Raw genomic sequence first — 18,616 nt, 5'->3', positions numbered from 1 at the left:
TCCCCCCTCACCTGTTCTCAGGTCTTACCAAGGGACTAGGGAACACCAGTAAGATACTGGGAGAGACGGGCTCCTGTGGCTGCCCCCCCCCCCCCCCCCCCGGTACACTAAAGCACCGGGCTGGATGCTGCTTTTCCTACAGAGGAACTGCCCACAGCTTCCCTGCAGAAAGGCTCTAGGCTGTGCCACTGCAGCTGGCATACTTGGCACAGGTAGAGCCTGCTGCCTAGCCTGCTATCATTTCTATTTCTTATGGGGGGCCTGGGACCAAAGCAAGGGGGTCTGAGCTAGAAGCTGGAGGGTCTGCCTTTGTCATACCCCACTGATGAGTAGAGACCATGGAGATGGCAAGCCTGTCCACATGGGAGATGGCAAGCCTGTCCACATGGGAGAGGCAGGCTCCTCACCTGTACATCCCTGCGTACCCTTCTCCTTGTCCATGACCCTGGCCTCAGCACCAGTGAGCAGCGTACAGACAGCTGGCCTAGGTGTCAGAAGCCCTAGCAAAGCGCTGCAGCCTCGTAAAGGAAGTGTATGTTCCCACAGGCTCACCTGCCCTCCAGCCCCTAGGCTTCTGATGCTGGGAGGGGCCCCGCTAGCTCTCTCCATCTCGTTTCTTTCACATCCTCTAAGGCTGCTGTCTCATCTCTGCTGCACCACGCACAGCACCCTTTGGGGAAAGCAGCACAAACCACCACCTGCTCTATTTTTCATCTTCCCATCTTGGAAGGTACCCAACCTGTCTTAGCTCTGGGGTCACAAAAGGCCACAGCTTCTGGGTCCCTGGGCAGCACTGCCAGGAACAGACGCAACAGAATGAAGAGGATTCTGATCTCACCACAGGTCACAGGCTTGCTTATGGGGACAGAGCCTCCCCTCTCACTCACATCTCAGCTTTCCCAGGCTGAGGGTCCACCCACTCTGGCAGGCCTGCTTCCAATACGTTTTATTTCTGCTGTTCATGTCAGATGCATCGAAGAAAAGCTGGACAAAGCTCTTCTCGAGTCATAGTTTAACTCTGACAATGAGTCAACCATAGCCATTCCCAGAACAGACAAAACATTAAATTAAGCTGGGGTGGGAGGATGGGGTGCAAAAGGGGCTCAAGTTTCGGGGAGAAAGTCCAACTTACTGTGCATGCCCCAGGGTGGGCTGTGGGAGTGTCCCGGCAGTCTTGGGAGAGCAGCTGAGGGCCAGGGGAGAGGCTGGCCTTGCTAAGCACCTTTGGAGAGGCCTGCGTTTGAGCCACACGATGTCCTCATTGTAGCAGGACAACTTGCCAGGATCTGTGGACACACCCTGCTCCTGCCAGCTGAGCCCCGCCAGATGCTTTTTCTCCTGGGCCCAGGACTGGTCAGTGACATCACTACCTCCTGTTTGCGGGGTGGGTGTAGGCCCAGAGTGGGGTCCTCCAGTATGCACGGTGGAGAAGAGCTTTGCTGGGAAGCCCTGGCAGCCGCCCAGCTCTGTCTCCTCAGCAGCAGCACACTGTTCACTAGCCACGGGCTCCTGGGAGAAGAGTGCAGTCTCTCTGCTCTGCCAGGCCTTCCCCACCTCAGCCTCCCTGGTGGGCAGCTTGTCAGCGGGTTGCTGACGGATGGGTGATGGAGACAGCGGTGGCAGATCAGCACTGGGCTTATTGTCAGGGGGAGATGACGAGAGCCACAAGTGCCTTGTTGCTGAAGACATTGGTAGGACTGCCTCTTGGTCACCAGAGGGTACTGTGTGGCCCACAGCTGGCCGTGCTGTGCTCACTGCCATGAGACTGTGTGCAGCCCCATCCTGGGCTGGCTGCTTCCAGGGAGAACCCGCATGGTCTGGGCTCTCCAGGAGAGAGACAGTGAAGGGAGCCATCAGTCCAGAAGCACTTTCAGAGCACGTGTCCAATTCTTCTCTCGACTCTTCTTGGAAAGGATTACTGTTTTTCATTGTTCTGATTGCCACCTCTGGGCTATCGTCGCTGACTTCTCCCAGAGGTGTGCTGACTGCGTCTCTTTGGTCTGGGGACCCAGGAACTGCAATAAGGGATAGTGAGAAAGCGAAACCATCTTCGTCCAGGGATGGAAAGCTGCCCTCAGCCTGCCTAGGAACCTCACTTCTGAAAGCATCCTGTCTGAGATCAATGGCTGAGCTGCTGCTGCTTTCCTGATTATTTATGAAGTCTACCTGTGAGCAGGAAGGCTGCTCTGCCAGGTTGTCTCCGGGAGAAGGCCCTGAGGAGGTAGAGTCCTCCTCTCTGCTCTGGTGCAAGGGCAACTTATTTGGGCTGTAGCTGTGATCAAGGGTGGCTCTTCTGTGGCTTGCAGGGTCCCTGGAGTACATCCAGCTTCCGGCTAGATCCTTCTCGTCACCATCTGACCTGGGGCTAAAAAACAGATTCTGCTGCCTTTTGGCCACCTGCTCCTCAGGACCATGTTCCCTTTGATGAAGGAAGAACGAGTTTTCGCTATTCTCCAGGCTGTTTCTCTGCTTTGTGGTCCTCTGACTGGAGACGTGTGAAAAAGAATCTTCACTGAAATCGCTGTCATCAAAGTCCTCGGCTTGGGTTCCATCATGGCTCTCAGAATACAAGCGGAAGGGAGGAGGGGTCTCATTCTGGAGTTGCCCCTCTTGGGGCCTGCACTGGCACAAAAGCCTTTCCAGTGGTTGGTACTTTAACTTCTGTCGGAGGAGAGGTGGCTGCTGGAACTGCTGGTGATAAAAGCGCAAATGTTCCTCCCTCTCCTTCTGATGTGGAGGGATATTTGTCCAAGCCTTGGAGGCAGGCCTGGCAGTGGTGCCCCCCTGGCTGCCCGGACCATCCTCTGCTAAGAGGTGGACATTGCCAAAGGAGAGCTCAACTCGTGACACAAGCTGCTTCTGCACTGGCTGCACAGTCTGCACTTTCTTGCACTTGGAGGGCAGCTTACCCTGCACCAGGTCTTCTCCTGGGCCAGGGGCCCTAGTGCCCAACCCGAGGGCAGTTTGGTTGCCGATTTGATTTTTCTCAGAGCACAATGAAGCTGCCTCTTCTGCCCTTTTTTTGGCTAAGTGTCCAGACGACACGGTTCCTCTGACAGGGCTCGTCTGAATGACCCACTCTTGGGGAGGACTCCCTCTGGAGACACTCCTTTTACCGGGGCCTTTGGGTACAGAAACGAAAGGAATGTTGGGAGGGTGGCTGGCTAGAGGATGGGCCTTCCCTCTCATGGAACCAGATACCACTGTTAGCGACTGCTGAAGCCCCAGCTTGACTTCTTTGGGAGAACACTTGTCCCCTGGCGGAGCCACAGGGGGACTCTGAATTCGTTTTGGAGAAGAATTTCCAGATGTCCGATTTCGACTGGCAGCTGAAGTGCAACATTTAATGCCTTTCTTTAGTTCTTTGACCCTGTAAGTGACCATTTTATGTTAATGTGTATTCTGCCTATGCTATAATTCCTTTTCTGTAGCCTTCAGGGACAGAGAAGTATTACAAGGATTGGGTGTTTTTTATCTGGGAGAGAATAAGAAAAAATGGGAAAGACTATTTCCGCCTGAGATACCTCTCTTTACTTGACCAAAAAAGACCGATGTCTTCTCTGAGGATAGAAGCATGCACCCAACATTCCATAATCAAAAGTTTTAGAAATCACCACAGTAACATGTGAGGGACAGGCCCGGGGAGCTAGTGTCAGAACTGCACTATGTCCAAGCAGGGCCCACGGCACGTTTCCTGAAGCTGGGCCAACCCAGGAGTTCATGTCTCCCACTCACCCACTCACTGTTCCACACTAGGCCCTCTTTTCCTGAAAACCACCTCCTTTCAGGCTTCTCTGAGAAAACAAGTTTCCTCAAACCTGCTCGGCACTTCAGGAAGCAAAAGCCCTCTGAAAATAAGCAGGCTAATTCCATTAAAGGGAAAAGGACGTGTCTGTCTATCCGAGGGTTTCTCAGCCTTAACACTAGCGGTATGTGGCGCCAGAGACTTCTTTGTTGCGGGGAGCTGTCCTGTGCACTATGGGATGTTTAAGGGCATCCTGGGCCTCTACCCACGAGATGCCAGGAGCACTTCTCTGCAGCCACGACAATCGAAAGTGTCTCCAGACACTACCAAAGGTCCCCAGGGTGGCAAAATACTCCCCGGATAGAGAAATAGAAAACTATGCTCTATTCCATAAGGGAATTTTAGAAAACAGAAAAATCCAGAATTAGGTCTCTGTTAGGATTCAGTTGCCAAGATCAAAGTCTCTTACTCTGTGATACTTAACACAAAAACACTATAAGCATTAGAAATTACAAGAAGACATCAAGTGAAAATGTGACTCTCTGGTGGTCACACCGATTCTGCATTAAATCTCCTAAGAAGGAGCAGTACTTCTGCATGGGGACTCCTGGAAAATGTCTTTTCCATTGTTTAATCCAATCCTCAGTGGAGGCCAAATGACCTCTCTGGCCATTTCTGAAAACCAAAAGATAGTAAATCTGACACTGAAACTTGATTTAAATCTTTTAGGTCTGAGAGGAAAGGCAGGCAGATAACAGCTAAGCAAAGAGATGCAGCATGTGACTAACGACACATGAATTGTGTCCACGGGCCTTTGCTTTGGTGTTGCAGTAAAGCAAGCACACAAGGAATGGGCTGAGAGGTGCCACAGCAATTCTAGTTGGTTCCATTACCAAAAACTCCTGTCACTGAACTCTCTTCTGATATACCTGTTAGGGCTCTGGCTGGAACTTTATTTTTGGACTATTTAGCAACATTTTTCAAGTATGTGGAGAGATGAAAATTTTAAATCAGAGAGAGGAAATTTTAAAATCAGCAATAAAATCATCTTCACTCTGTGTATGCATAGATTGTTATCTAACATTAATTAGGCCTCATTTAAGCACATAAAAATGGCTTTTATATTTATTTTCAATAATTTATCAGGCTGCTTTGAATGGGAGATATTTCTATTGTATTTTTCTATTTTTTTTAAACGAAAATTATTTCAAATAATTTCTCAGTTGTACTCAATACATTCCCCTATGAGAAAGGATTATTTTCAATCTTCCTTTACTGAGCACTGAGAGGAATGTCTTGTTCTCTGCTCCTAATGATGAAGTTCAAGCAGTTGATCTGATGTGGTGATTTGGGGACTGGGTGGGGTTACGACTGTTGAAGCTGGGAAATGGATACATGGCGGAAAAGAACTTTAGGATATATTGCTTTTTTAGAAACAATTTTTGATCATCCCATGTCTTCTATCTGATCTCAGTTTGTGAGGGAGCTACTTTCTTCTAGCAGTGCTAGTGTGCTGGTATTAGGAAACTGGTAATAAAGGAAACCTCCTTCAGGAAACTTATGTGGGGGACTATTAATGTTACTACTGTTAAAGTTAACATATACTACGTGCTGGGCGTGGCGCTAAGCCCGTCATATACATTACTTCATTGGTTCCACAAAACTGTTATATGAGGTAGGTGCTCTTTATTATCCCCAATGAGATAAGGAAACGGGCTCAGAGAACTTGAAAACTTGTCCAAGACCACTCAACTAGCTAGTGGGGGAGGCAGGTACTGGCCCAGATAGTCTAACTCCAGAGCCCACTTTTTTTTCAAAGTTAGTTTTTTTGGTACGTATGTATGTATGTATTTAATTAATTTATTGGGGGGTGACATTGGTTAGTAAAATTATATAGGTTTCAAGTGTACAATTCTATAATACATCATTTATACATTGCATTGTGTGCTTACCACCCAGAGTCAGTTCTCCTGTCACCATGTTTTGACCTCTTTTACCTTCTTCTATCTCCTCTCCTCCCTCCTTACCTTCTGGTAACCACTAAATTGTTGTCTGTGTCTGAGTTTTTGTTTTTCTTGTTCATTTGTTGCTTTCAGTTTTATATGCCACGTGTGAGTGAAGTCATGTGGTTCTCAACTTTTTCTGTCAGACTTATTTCACTTAGCATGATAATCTCAAGATCCATCCATGTTGTTGTAAATGCAGAGTCTACTCTTGTAACCACCTTGTAAACTACCTCTGCTATTGAAATGAGATACGGTACACAGAGGGCCTTACTCAAGTCCCGACACCAGGAGGAGCACCTCCTTTCATTCACAAATATTTACTGTACATTTACCAGGTACAAGCACTAGCTGGGCAGAAGAGATACAGTGGAGAAAAAGATAAGATTCCTGTTCTCATGGAACTTAGATGATAGCTCCTCTTTCTTTCTCAATGAGTTTCATAAAATGCCATGGATACTTGATGCTTCAACAGTAATGAAAAAAAAACAGGTTTCCCTCAAATAGTTTGTTAACCTTGGAGGCAGCTTCTGGGAGACTGAAGAGGAGGATGTAAGACAGGACCAGGCAGCAAAGCAGCTAGAGGAAAAGATGGTAACGAGAGCATCTTCACCCACCGCAGGAAACACATGACCACAGGGGAAGAGGTACCAGGTCTGCCACTAACTCCCAATGAGCCCTTTAAAATTCCTGTCCTGCTGTAGGTCTGAGTTTGTCCTTCTGTACCACATCTGGGTTGGTCTCTTCTAAGTGCTTCTGCCTTGACAAGTAGTATGTATTCTATCCCTTAAAATTAGGGCTGAGGCTAGTGGGAAGAAAGCCTCACTGAGCCTTCCACTCTAGAAAAATATTTCAACTCCCATTAGCCACTTGAAAACAACTGCTGGAATTATCTCTTGAATAAGGGAATGTGTTCCTCTTGTCACATTCACACTTGTAAAATGGCAGGGCCTACCAGGTCACATTTTTCAAATGACCAATTGCACAAAACCCTATAGTAGGATCACTGCTCCAAGAACAGACTTGTGGAGTTCAAGGTCAGATCTCTGTGAGTATGGAGACACACATACGACCTGCCACCTGCGGGGTACTCACCGGTCAGCATAGCGCAAGGTATTCAGAGTGTGCTCGGTGGCCACGTGGCTTGGTGAGATGTTAGCGATCATGCAGGTTTTGGCATTGCCGATAAAAGAGTCTTTCAGGACCTGTCCGACAGAAGGCAGGCCAATGAAGTCACTAACAAAGGGCACAGTGACTACTAATTGTGTTCAGGACACTGGGCCATAGTCCCCCCCGTCTACAAAAAGGCAATCCATAAAAGAAGAAACACAAATAATAAACACAAAAAAAGGTACTCACTTCACCACTAATCAAGGAAATGCAAACAAACCATTACAAAAACAAATACTTTTTTCATCCATAAGATTAGGAAAGACTCATGATACCCTGCCCTCTTAGGGTCTAGGGAAATGGGCACTCTCGTACCCTGCTAAACTGCCCATGTACCGTGTTCCATGAACTGGCACAAGCTTTTGGGAGGGCAGTTCGGCAATATGTATCAAAATGCAAAAAATGTGCACACTACTGGTTTGGCAATCATGCTTCCAGGACTTTATCCTAAAGAGATAATTTCTTAATTGATCCAAATAAATAAATAAATAAAGTACACACAGAATATTCATTACAAAATAATTAATAATAATAAAATTTGGAAAATCTAGGAGTCTATAAACAGGGAGCAAACTAGATAATTGTAAACTGAATACAATGCAACCATTAAAAATAATTACGTGTATCTGTAGTTAGGTATGTGGAAAGACCTAAAACTATCTTAGCGTGATTCCAGCGTGATTCTTAGCGTATGATTCCAGCCCTCTGTAAGTGGATCTATGTGTGTATGTAAGGGCAGAGAGATGCCTGGAAAGACGTTCACCAAAAAGTAACAGTGGTTGTCACTTCAAAGTGGGATTTTCAGGTACCTTTCACCATCTACTTTGTACTTGTATGTATGGTTTATTATTTTTAATTAAATAGGAACACATTTTTCTGGGGATGGGGAACTTGTTTTAAAAAATAATAGAGCAAATGTTAGAATCAGGACTAAATCACCTGTAAGAAGGTTTTCCTAGGTCCCTGGTTGAAATCATATTTGAGAAGATGTGATCTAACCCATGAATCACCAACTCTGCCTCGTAGCTACGTTACTATCCTCGCCTAGACAGCCCTCTACCTAGTCTCTCCCCCACGGTGCACAGGACTCGGTGAAGAAAGGAACCAGGGGCACCCATAACTGTCTTCACAGCTGGTTGTACCTAGGCAGACCTCTCTCCATGGGCCACTTTTCGGCAGCCGTTACAGATGCTGACTTATTGGTGTTTTCTGTTAATAAATATGAAACACATTTTTATGGTAGAAAAGCAGAAGGAAAAAAATTACCTATAGTTCTACCACTCAGAATAATCAGTTAACAAATGCACTCTTTTTCTGGGTTTTTTTTCCCCCATTTCATATTTTTAAACTATAGGTCTTGATGATCTTCCCCGTCAAAAATCTATCTCATTCTTTTTAACTACAGCCATTATTTTTTGTCTTGAAACACTGGTCTAAGTCTTACAGCTAAGAAAGTACCAAGTATAGCTATGTCACGCCCCCTTCAAAGGCTCAGGGACTCCACTAAATCAACAAGGTTTCTTTACATTAGATATAAACGGAAAGCTGTTGGGTGATGACCAGAAGAGTACTGCTACCCCCTGGGGAAGCTGGCCGCCTCCTACTGCACGTATCTCTGCCTGAGGATGCCCCTCTCTCCTCCTAGACTGAGAGCACCTGGAAGGAACACGATTCCTCCCCCTCTCTTCCCCTTTCTCCATGCTTAGCATCATATCTTGATGGCAGTGGATGCTCTGCTGAATGAACAAATGAAGAAGGAACAAATGAGTGAACAAGACTGAACACAAAGTTCACATTTAACTTTACCTGAGTTAGTTTGCTTTGCCGGAAGGGAGTATGGGTGTGTTCCTGATCTAATGCCCGGATACATTCCTTCAGCTGCAAACAACAAGCATAGCAAACGTCACTTGCAATGAGAGAGTAACAGATCTAACATTCAAAAGGACGTCAATCTTCCAAAAGGAAGTCAAAATGCCCTGGTAGCTTTTTGTTCAACAAGAAAAAAAAATCAGGCTAGACTGGAAAGCATTCTGTGCTAGCTGTGCCTAGTTAAGGGCCCCCCCAACTTAAGAGCTGTGATCCTAGGACTAGCCCTGATAGCATGGAACAGACAAACCCAGGAACCTTCCCATGGGGCCCAGAGTCTAAGCTTATGTGGTGGCAGTGATGGCTTGCCAACTCCCTTTTTCTCCTCTTCTCACATTCTTCCCAACTATAGAAGCACTTAAGTAGAGAAAATATTAATACCATTCCCCCACCTCCCTGCTCACATGTGCACATCTATAGATGTAGATTCAAGTATAGATTCAAATATAAGCTGTCTGAACAGGGCAGGAGAAATTCCAGAGTCAGAGCTGGGAAGGAACTGAGAAATCACCTAGGTCTACCTCCTCATTTTAAAAAAGCAGGAACTGATAGTCCAGTAAGAAGCAACGGATTGAGCCTGGAGCTGAGCCACCAGTGGGCGGCCGGTTGGCTCAGTGGTTAGACTGCGGTGCTCGTAACACCAAAGTCGCTGGTTCAAGTCCCACAGGGGCCAGTGAGCTGCGCCCCCCACAACTAGATTGAAAAAACAACAACTTGACATTCTGGAAAAACACACTGTTCCCCAATATTCCCCAATAATTAAAAACAAAAACAACAAAAAACAGAAAAAAACAGAAACTGTGGCCCAAAGGCAAGAGCATGTCACTTGCTCCTGGGCAGAGCCCCTCAAAGAAGTGTGCAGAGGACATCACCAGCGCCATTACAGACCCAACATGCAGACCTCCAGGGGCTACAGGGGGGACGGGCGGACATGACGAGAGAGGAGAGACCTATTTCTGAGCCATGCATCTACACTAAAAGTCAGTAAACAAAAAGGAAGGGAGGAAAGAGAATGCAAGAAATCCTTGGAAGTGCCAGTGCTGGGAGTTCACCAAAAACAGGTAGGCAAGCAGCCTTGAGAGTCTGCTGTGGCTGTTCTTGGCTGCAGCCATAGATGCCCGCAGCTAAACCCCTCTATCTAAGAATCTGCAGGGTATAAGATGGTATGAGAAAATTTCCTTCTTTTTTTTACAAATCAATCTAATAGCCCCAAACTTTAACACTGGGAAAATTCTCCGGAACGGATGAATAGGTAACCAAAATCTGCCCCTGAGTTATACCTGCACCGTATATAGTCTGGCTGCATGTAAGGAGGGGCAAAATCTCACAAGGATTTTTAGACTAAAGCTTTCAAACAACTTACAGCCAGAAGACTCTGGTTTATTTCTGCACCTTCCATCTTTGTCTGTCTGTCTGAGTCTCTGGCATCTGCTGCTCTTTCACTGCCGGCCAAGTCAATGAAAGAAATCCTACAGAAAAGACACAAAGCAGGAATGACTTCTTTGAGGCTTTGGTTTATTTTTACATCAGTCAGCATTTTGTGACGGCCGGAAGAAATTAACACTGGCCCATACTCAGGGAAAAAAAGACATTACTGTCAGCTTTCCAAAAGCATCACAAGATTTTGATCTGTCCGCTGCTGCTGGCACTGTTCACCCAGACACTTCCATTGGTTTTAATCATTTGTGAGAAAGTATGACAAATTAATAAAACATTCTTCCCATAAGGCTAAACGACCACAATGTAAATCACTTAGGGGGCCACTTAGATAATTAAATAGAAACTTTTGTGGGCTGCTTTCCAACCAAAAAGAAAGAAAGAAAAAGAAAGAAAGACTCATTACTCAGAGGTGAGATAGGCTCATCCATCAGTGCGGCAGCGTTTGCTAAGATAGTACCAGAGAAGCAATGAACGTACCCGATTGTCTTATGGCTTCTTTCAGGAAGGATGGATTAATTTTCTTTTTTTTTCTTTTGGCCTGTAAGCTCTCTGAGATGCATTCCCTGCTCTTCCTCCGCTGATATTGTGTTTCACGTTAGAAGCAATCAATGTCCCTCTTAATAACTTAGGGTTGACCAACAATAGGTCATTACTTCATGGTTAATCAACTGATGGCACTTTAGTAGAATGATTTATTTCAGGGCTAACAACTCTACTCTGTGTCCCTGAAATAAAGAACTCCATGGTGGCAAGGTGTCCTGTTGTTGATAACACATATTTCAAAGTCACATTAGGGAAAGGCAGACAATGTAGTTCCCTGCATACTTCCAGCTCACCTGCCAAATGCCCTCTTGGCTGAATCTTTGATCTGAATCTGGATGACAGCATGGGAGCGGGAGGAATCCGCGTTAACGCCGGTGGCCCCGGTGCTGCGCTCCTTGCTGCCCTTCAGGATCACCTGAAATAAAATCCGCAGGGTGACTTCCCCGAGGAGCAAACAATGCCCACGGCTCCTCAGAGTTGGCTCAGTGCAACGGGGACCAGACATGTAACTTTGTCGGCACACTGCCGTTTTTTCCTTTCATGTGGAAAGCTGCCTAAACACTAAATCATGCAAAGTAAGTACCCAACAGCAACGAAAACAATGTGGAATACTAATCTTAGGGTAGAACATTCAATAGCTCAAGAGCTAATTTACTTCTTGATCTCATGTACTCTTTTTAATATCTTTGATGCATTTAGCCTGACTAAAATCCCTAGGGTATAACTTGGCTTCAAAGCAAGGTCCCATAATATCCATCTGTCTTAGTAACTAACGCAAAGGACAGAAATGTGCATCACAGAATGACTGATCACATCCACCTGCTGTTCCACCAGGATGCAGTCAGTCATAAGGGGGACCAGGCCTGTTATGTGGGAACATGGAAGTGAGTTGTCGCAATTGCTATGAACCTATGATTTCTTTTGAGACCAGTGCCACTCCAAATGGGAGTAAAGACTAACCTGGGTCCATCTGGCCACAAGGGAATGGGGGAGAGGCGGGAAAGCCTCAGGATTGGCCTCTAGCCCCTGAAAACACAACCATATATGAACACGTTGCCCTGATTTTGGAGAGGAGGAGGAATGTTGATTTCTGAGAATCAAAAAGATGAAGAACTTTAAAAATATTATTTGATAAAATCCCCACAACAGCCTAATGTGATATCAGTGTGGTTATTATACCCAGTTTACAGCTGAGGAATAAACTCAGAGGTTAAGTTGCAGAACAGCTGTTGCAGGGCAGAACCAAATTCCATATCCAGCATGTATGACTCCAAAGCCCATGTGGTTTCTACTACACCATGGGGCACTGATGATAAACGCACTTACAGTGCAGTGAATTAAGGGTAAGGAAGTCCTAGCTATTTTTTCTCAATCTCTCAGAATTTTAATTTATAGCGTATTAAACATAGCTACAGTTTTAAAATTAAGAGTCCAAAAGTTGAGAGTCAAACTTCAACAATAGGCCACAAACTATCTTAACAAGTAGGGGCTTGTGCTTTTTAAAAATTTAACTAGTAATGAGTTCCTCTATGGCCTGAGCAATCGTTGTGTTTCTAAAGACTATCTGTAGGTGAGATTTCAAATTATATTTTAAAATCAAATTTAGAATTATATTTTAAATGCACTCATTTTGTAAATGGCTTGCTAAAAGTTGAAAGGGACTATCTGATGAATCCTTTTGTAAGGAGAAGATCCTGTTAATTTATAAAACTGGGCTATCAACTGCATGAATAGCACGTTGCAGCTAATCAGAAAAGTTAGACCAGTGATCCCTTTTACTGGGTGTGACAAATGTCAAAGAAAAGCACTGCTAACTAAGCTTGGATGCTGGCTAGGTCACTTAAGGCCGTATCTGTGACTGAACCATCCAGTTTAAAGGCACTTCCTCATCCTGGCCTCTTCCTATGGCTCTGACTTCATGCTGACATGGATTGGGATGCAATGATGATGGATCATCTTAGATTTGCATTGTTCTTTTTATCAAATTTTTCTTTTTTCATTAGAAAAGTAATACATGCTTACTGTAGAAAACTTGGACAATATAGGAAAAGTATAAAGAAGAAAACCTACTCCTCCCATAATCCCAGATTCTGGTGCATTTCCTCCTCGAGTTTTAGGGTTCTCACAGTTTTGTCTTTTACAAATCCCATGATGAGACAGGAGAGATCTTTTAAATCTCTACATTTGTGTAAACCGTATGCTTGATGGATAATGGAGGGATCACAGAGAAGTGACTTACCCAAGGTCACATAGGTAGAATGGGGTCAGGCTAGGGACAGAAGCCAGGTGTCCTCTGCCACATGTGAATAATGACGCTACTTCTGCTGGGACCTAGTGAGAGCTCAGAGAGGCCTCAAGACCACACGTGGCCAGGAACTCTGGATACTGACAGGAAGCTGAAAGAATGGCCTTGTGGTGAAATTCACCCCCAGGGGAGTCAAGAAAGATTGGCTTCTGGGGTTCTATTACAGAGTTTTGCACTTGGCTTTTCATTGCACCTTGCCCACCATAATGTGTTAGGTACCTGTGAGTGTGCCTCAGAAAACCTACTGTGGTGAGGTAACCTTTCCTGACTAAATGCCTATTCGGGAAGGCATGAAGGAATTTCTGGTCCTTGGACCAGTTTCCTCAGCTTCAGTAGCAGTCTGCAATCACCACGCCTTTCAGAAACTGTGGAATAAAGTGCTGAACTCTGAGGAGTAAAAAGTGAGGCAGTTTGTGCAGATCATCAGACAAACTTTTGTAAATGACTTATAACTGAAGTGTAGCAGTTAAGAAATTGGAATCTGAAGTTAGACTGTCTGGATTCACATGCCAGCTCTGACATATGGTTGTGTGAACTTTTGCAATGTGTGGACACTTGCAAATCACTTAACTTTTTAGGGCCTCATTTCTTATCTATAAAATGGTAATCTCATAGGTTAAAAAAGATAATATATGTAAAGCACTTAGTACCATGATTGGCATATGGTAAGTTTTCAATAAACATTAATTTTTTAAAAGATACTAAAGAACTAACATCTCCATGTAAACTTCGAAAACGAATTATTTTTCACAAATGTAAAACAATTAGTTTCATGGGGAAATAGAGCTTTATAGATCAACATGAGAGTCCACGGGCTCCCCAGTACAAATGAAAAAAAGAAGGAAAGACAGGAGGGAAGTAAGGAGGGAGGGAGGGACGGAAGGAAAGAAGGAGGGAATAAAGAGGAAAAAAGACAATCTATTTGGGGGACATGCAAGTCCACGAGTAGAGCAAAATTAATACAACCACTAAAATTAAAATCACTAGGCTCCTGGTTTTTCTCACGACCTCCTTAAATTCCTCCTTCCATAACCAAAGTCTTATCAGGCAAGTTTCCAAATCTAGGCACTTTAGACAAAATATGTTACGTAAGTAGGGAAATGGGGACCTACTATAATAGAAAGTAGAGACAACTGTTGAATTCTGTGGCACTAGGAAACACTGAGGGACTTATAAGAATAATAGATGTGACAAATTGAGCTAGCATCACAGTAAGCATTTTGTGTATGTTATCTCATTTCCTTCTCTATCACCTGACCCAATCATCTACTATCATCCACATTACAGGTTCAGAAGAGTAAAGGACTTTTCTCAAGGATACACAGCACTGGGACCCAGCTCCATCTAGTTATAAGGGTTTAATCACTAAGCTTCCTGCACAAATACAAAGCAGGGCTCCAAGCACTTCAGTAGGACAGGGACTGTGTATAGATTAAGTATCACAGGCATACAACTGAGCCTTACCTAGGGGAAGCTTCAGCTCTGCAGGCCTCTGCTACCAATTACAGCCAAGGCAATAAAACATGAAACAGATTTATTAGGAGTCTGGGAATGGATACCTAAAAGTACGTGAAATGGCTGTAGGAATGACTTAAAAACCTACAAATCTCTACAACTGAAAAAAATGCCCATCAATTGCGTGACAGACAAAATCTTGATTTCAAACCTGGATGAGTTAGTGAGTCCTGTGTGAGGGCAGGGAAATCCTGGTGCCTGCATTGGTAAGACCAGGTAATAAAATACATCTGGTAGGAGAAACTCCCTGGAGAACGGACAATCCCATGTGAAAAATAAAGCTGCCAGTTGTGAGGCAGGTGACAAGTGGCCATGTCTCAGTGAGCCTGAGGCTGATCTGTGAGGATAACACTTGAAGGTGACACCTGAGGGTGTCACTTGAGCAAACACATGGATGATACCTGAGTGAGCATTAACAGTGACACCTGAGATAGTGAAAGTGTGACATCTGAGTTAGCAAGTGCTATGGTTTCGAGTCAATAAATGTTTATGAGGGTAATCGTGTCAGATATCCATAATTTATGTCAACTTTCCACCTTGATCTCAGCTGGCTCCCTTCTGTACAACCTCCCTCATGTGTACTACAGACTAAGGGTATCAACGGCGATAAGATGCTGACCAACAAGAAACTTCTTTCTGCTTTTCTTAGGAAATATACCTTAGGATAGAGCAGTGCCATGAACTCTTGCAGGGTGAGAGTGTGATTTGACACCAGACTGCCCATTGGCACAGTTATGGCCCACAGCCAAGGAGAAGGGACTTCCTCTTAGTTTTTGCTCTTTCCCCATTCAATTGGTTTAATATCCAGGGACAAAGGCACCATGAGAACCAACTCTCTTGAAGCTCCCGGCCAAATGAAGGAATGGCTGGGAAAAGTGGAGGCAAGAGGACCACTGGGAACAGGTGTATAAGAAATAATTTCCTTAGGAGTCCACTGTGGAGGAAGCTCTGGACAGATAAGAATGGGCAGAATCCGGGTGGCTGGGTGGCTCAGTTGGTTAGAGCGCGAGCTCTGAACAACAGGCTGCCGATTCGATTCCCATATGGGCCAGCGAGCTGCGACCTCCATAACTACAGTGAAGACAACGAGCTGCTGCTGAGCTGTCGAGCGGTGGCCAGATGGCTCAGCTGGTTAAGAGTGTGTGCTCTCAACAACAAGGTTGCTGGTTCGACTCCCGCATGGGATGGTGGCTTGTGCCCCCCCCCCCAACTAGATTGGAAAACAACAACAACAACAACAAAAACGGCAACTGGACTTGGAGCTGATGGGTCCTGGGGAAAAAGTACACTGTTCCCCAATAAAGTCCTGTTCCGCTTCCCCAATAAAAAAATCTTTAAAAAAAAAAAAAAGAATGAGCAGAGTCTAAGGGAGCTCCTTCAACATTTCCCACACACTTTTGCTCTGTGCCTGCACTTGCAATCACAAGAAAGAGGCTCTTGGCTCTTAGGTGACCCTCTAAAACAGCCACACTCAGGTGCTATCCTCAGGTTTTGGATCCTAGGACTCAGGAATCTAATAACCACTATACTGTGAAGCTGATTTTAAAAGTGAGTATCGTCAAGTACCCAGCCTGTCCTTCCAGCATTTTCCCTTTGACTCTGGCCAGGCTTGTTGGATATACTAGAATGACTATGATGGCTGCATGTTAGAATCACCTGGCAAACCTGTAAAATAACCACTTTCACACATTGCTCATGGGAATGTAAAAGGATGCAGCCACTTTGAAAAACAGTTTGGCAGTTCCTCAAAAGTATGACCCAGCAATTCCACCCCTAGGCATATACTCAAGAATACTGAAAACATAGTTCCACACAAAAACTTGGTAATATTCATAATAGCCAAAAAGTGGAAACAACCTGTTCATCAACTGATAAATGAATAAATGAAGTATGTCGATACAATAGAATATTATTCAGCCATAAAAAACAATGAAGTACTGATACATGCTACAACATGGATGAACCTTGGAAACATTATGCTAAGTGAAAGAAGCCAGAGACAAAAGGTTGCATATTGTATGATTCCATTTATACAATATAGCCAGAATAGGAAAATCCATAGATAGAAATTAATGGTTGCCAGGCACTGGGGGTGCAGAGGAAATAAGGTAACTGGCTAATAGCATTGGGTTTCATTTTGACGTGATGAAAATGTTCTGGAATTAGATAGTGGTAATGGTTGTACAACTTTTTGAATACACTAAAAAAAAATCACTCAATTGTATATTTTTAAAGGGTGAATATTATGGTATGTGGATTATACCTTAGTAAGAAAATTATATTAAAAAACCACTGACGTGTATACTTTAAAAGGTGAATTTTATAGTAAGTTAACTATGTTTCAATTTAAAATAATAATACCCACATCTGGGCCTCACCCCTGAGACATTCTGATCTAACTGGTCTCACAGGGACTCAAACAAGCATTAAAAGACATGATAAATCTAGAAAGACAAGCCACAGATTAAGACAACATGCTTATGATGCACAAAACTGACAAAAGACTCATGTCTGGAATTTACAAATCAGTAAGAAAAAAGACAATCCAAAAATGAGGAAAAGACCTGAACTGGCATTTCCAAAAGACAAGTTAAAAATATAAAAAGCTATTCAATTTCATTCTCAATCAGCAACATGCAAATTAAAATCACAAGATACAATTAAACACTTTCAGGTTGACAAAAATTCCAAAGTCAATAGAAAGTGCTGGTCAGGATGAAGAGCAGTGGGCTTGCTCCTGTACTTCCTGCCTGTGGGAGTGTACACTGCTTTGGAAAACAGCTGGCACTATCCAGTGAGGTGGAAGAATGCATGTCCTCTGACCCAATCATTTCACAACTATGTGTGTATCTCCTAGAGAACTCATATGCTGTGCACTGAAATACACGCATAAGGGCACTGACAGCTGCACTGTTCAGAAGAGCCCCAAAATAGTAACAACCGCAACTGTCCATTAACAGTGGAATGGTTAAATAAATTGTGCTACGTTCCTAGGATTGAATACTAACTGAAAATAAAAATGAACAAAACTACAGCCATATGCAAAAACATAGACGGAACTCAAAAGCTTAATGCTGAGTAAAAGAATACATACAGTGTGAGTCTAATCATACAAAGTTAAAAAACAGGCAAAAACTAAGATATCATTTACGGATGAACGCATAGTTAGTAAAACTATAACAAAGAACAAGAAAGTGATTAGCATAAAAGTCAGGATAATAAGGGAGTATGACTGGGAGGTTGTACAGGGTTCTCGTGGGGTGCTGCAATGGTCTGTTTCTTAATGTGGGTAGTTGATTATGAGGGCTCTTTATACTGTACAGATTTAGGTTTCATGTATTTTTCTGTATAGTGCTATTTTTCACAATAAAAAAGGTTAAACCATTTTTTTTAAGTGAGGAAAAAAGCCCACTAAGGATCTATGTAAAGCCAGGGTTGAGGAAGGTTCACCAGAAATATATTTGTACATAAGTTAATAAATGCCCAGAACAGAAAAAAAAAAATCTAAATATTCTAAATTGTAAACAGTGGATATCTCTTATAGAAAGAGAAGCTATCCTTTTAGAGGAGGACTCACCTTTTATAAACAGGAAGTGGCGTGCTTGCCATTGCCCTTTGCCTAAGTCTGAGTCCATTATACTTGCCAGATAGCAAAATGAATTCTTTCCCTGTACTTAGGCTGCTACAGTGGGGTAGAAAAGAAGGAAGAGTTAGTTACCTCTAAGAGGAGCTCCACACTCTCCACCTGAAGTTCATGCAGTCCCACTATCTGTACCACGTGCTTGCTATCTTCTCTAGCGAAGAGTCTGCAGATGCAAGAACATGGTTGGCATGGCAAAGCTGCTGTAATAGACTTGGTTCTTGGCTCCCCAGAAACCACTCCTCCACCCCGCTCCCCCCACACCCTTAAGTAGCAGTTTTGCTTTTTAGGTGGGATTGATATGCATTCTCCCCACCTGCTCCCACACCTCCTGACCCCAGCTCTGGGCTTCAGGGATGGTCCTTGATCGTTGTAAACAAATCAGCATC

General features: G+C 44.1%; 1 protein-coding gene across 4 annotated transcripts in view; it reads right to left on the bottom strand.

Annotated features, from left to right (window-relative positions):
* The window catches only part of KIF24 (kinesin family member 24), a 53,951-nt gene that overhangs the window by 1,443 nt on the left and 33,892 nt on the right, over positions 1 to 18,616 (bottom strand). For all 4 annotated transcript variants that reach the window (XM_088793522.1, XM_019734378.3, XM_088793523.1 and 1 more), the window contains 6 exons: positions 18,306 to 18,393; positions 11,061 to 11,182; positions 10,148 to 10,253; positions 8,725 to 8,796; positions 6,844 to 6,953; positions 1,133 to 3,370 (listed from right to left, as the gene is read on the bottom strand). In XM_088793522.1, coding sequence (XP_088649648.1) covers positions 1,133 to 3,370; positions 6,844 to 6,953; positions 8,725 to 8,796; positions 10,148 to 10,253; positions 11,061 to 11,182; positions 18,306 to 18,393 — 2,736 coding nt within the window. The remainder of the gene's footprint in view (positions 1 to 1,132; positions 3,371 to 6,843; positions 6,954 to 8,724; positions 8,797 to 10,147; positions 10,254 to 11,060; positions 11,183 to 18,305; positions 18,394 to 18,616) is intronic.

Source organism: Rhinolophus sinicus, chromosome 16, assembly GCF_057876585.1.
Source record: "Rhinolophus sinicus isolate RSI-liver-muscle chromosome 16, RSI-T2T, whole genome shotgun sequence".
Taxonomy (NCBI): domain Eukaryota; kingdom Metazoa; phylum Chordata; class Mammalia; order Chiroptera; family Rhinolophidae; genus Rhinolophus; species Rhinolophus sinicus.
Note: the sequence above shows the minus strand (reverse complement) of the source record. Positions and strands in the feature narration are given on the sequence as shown.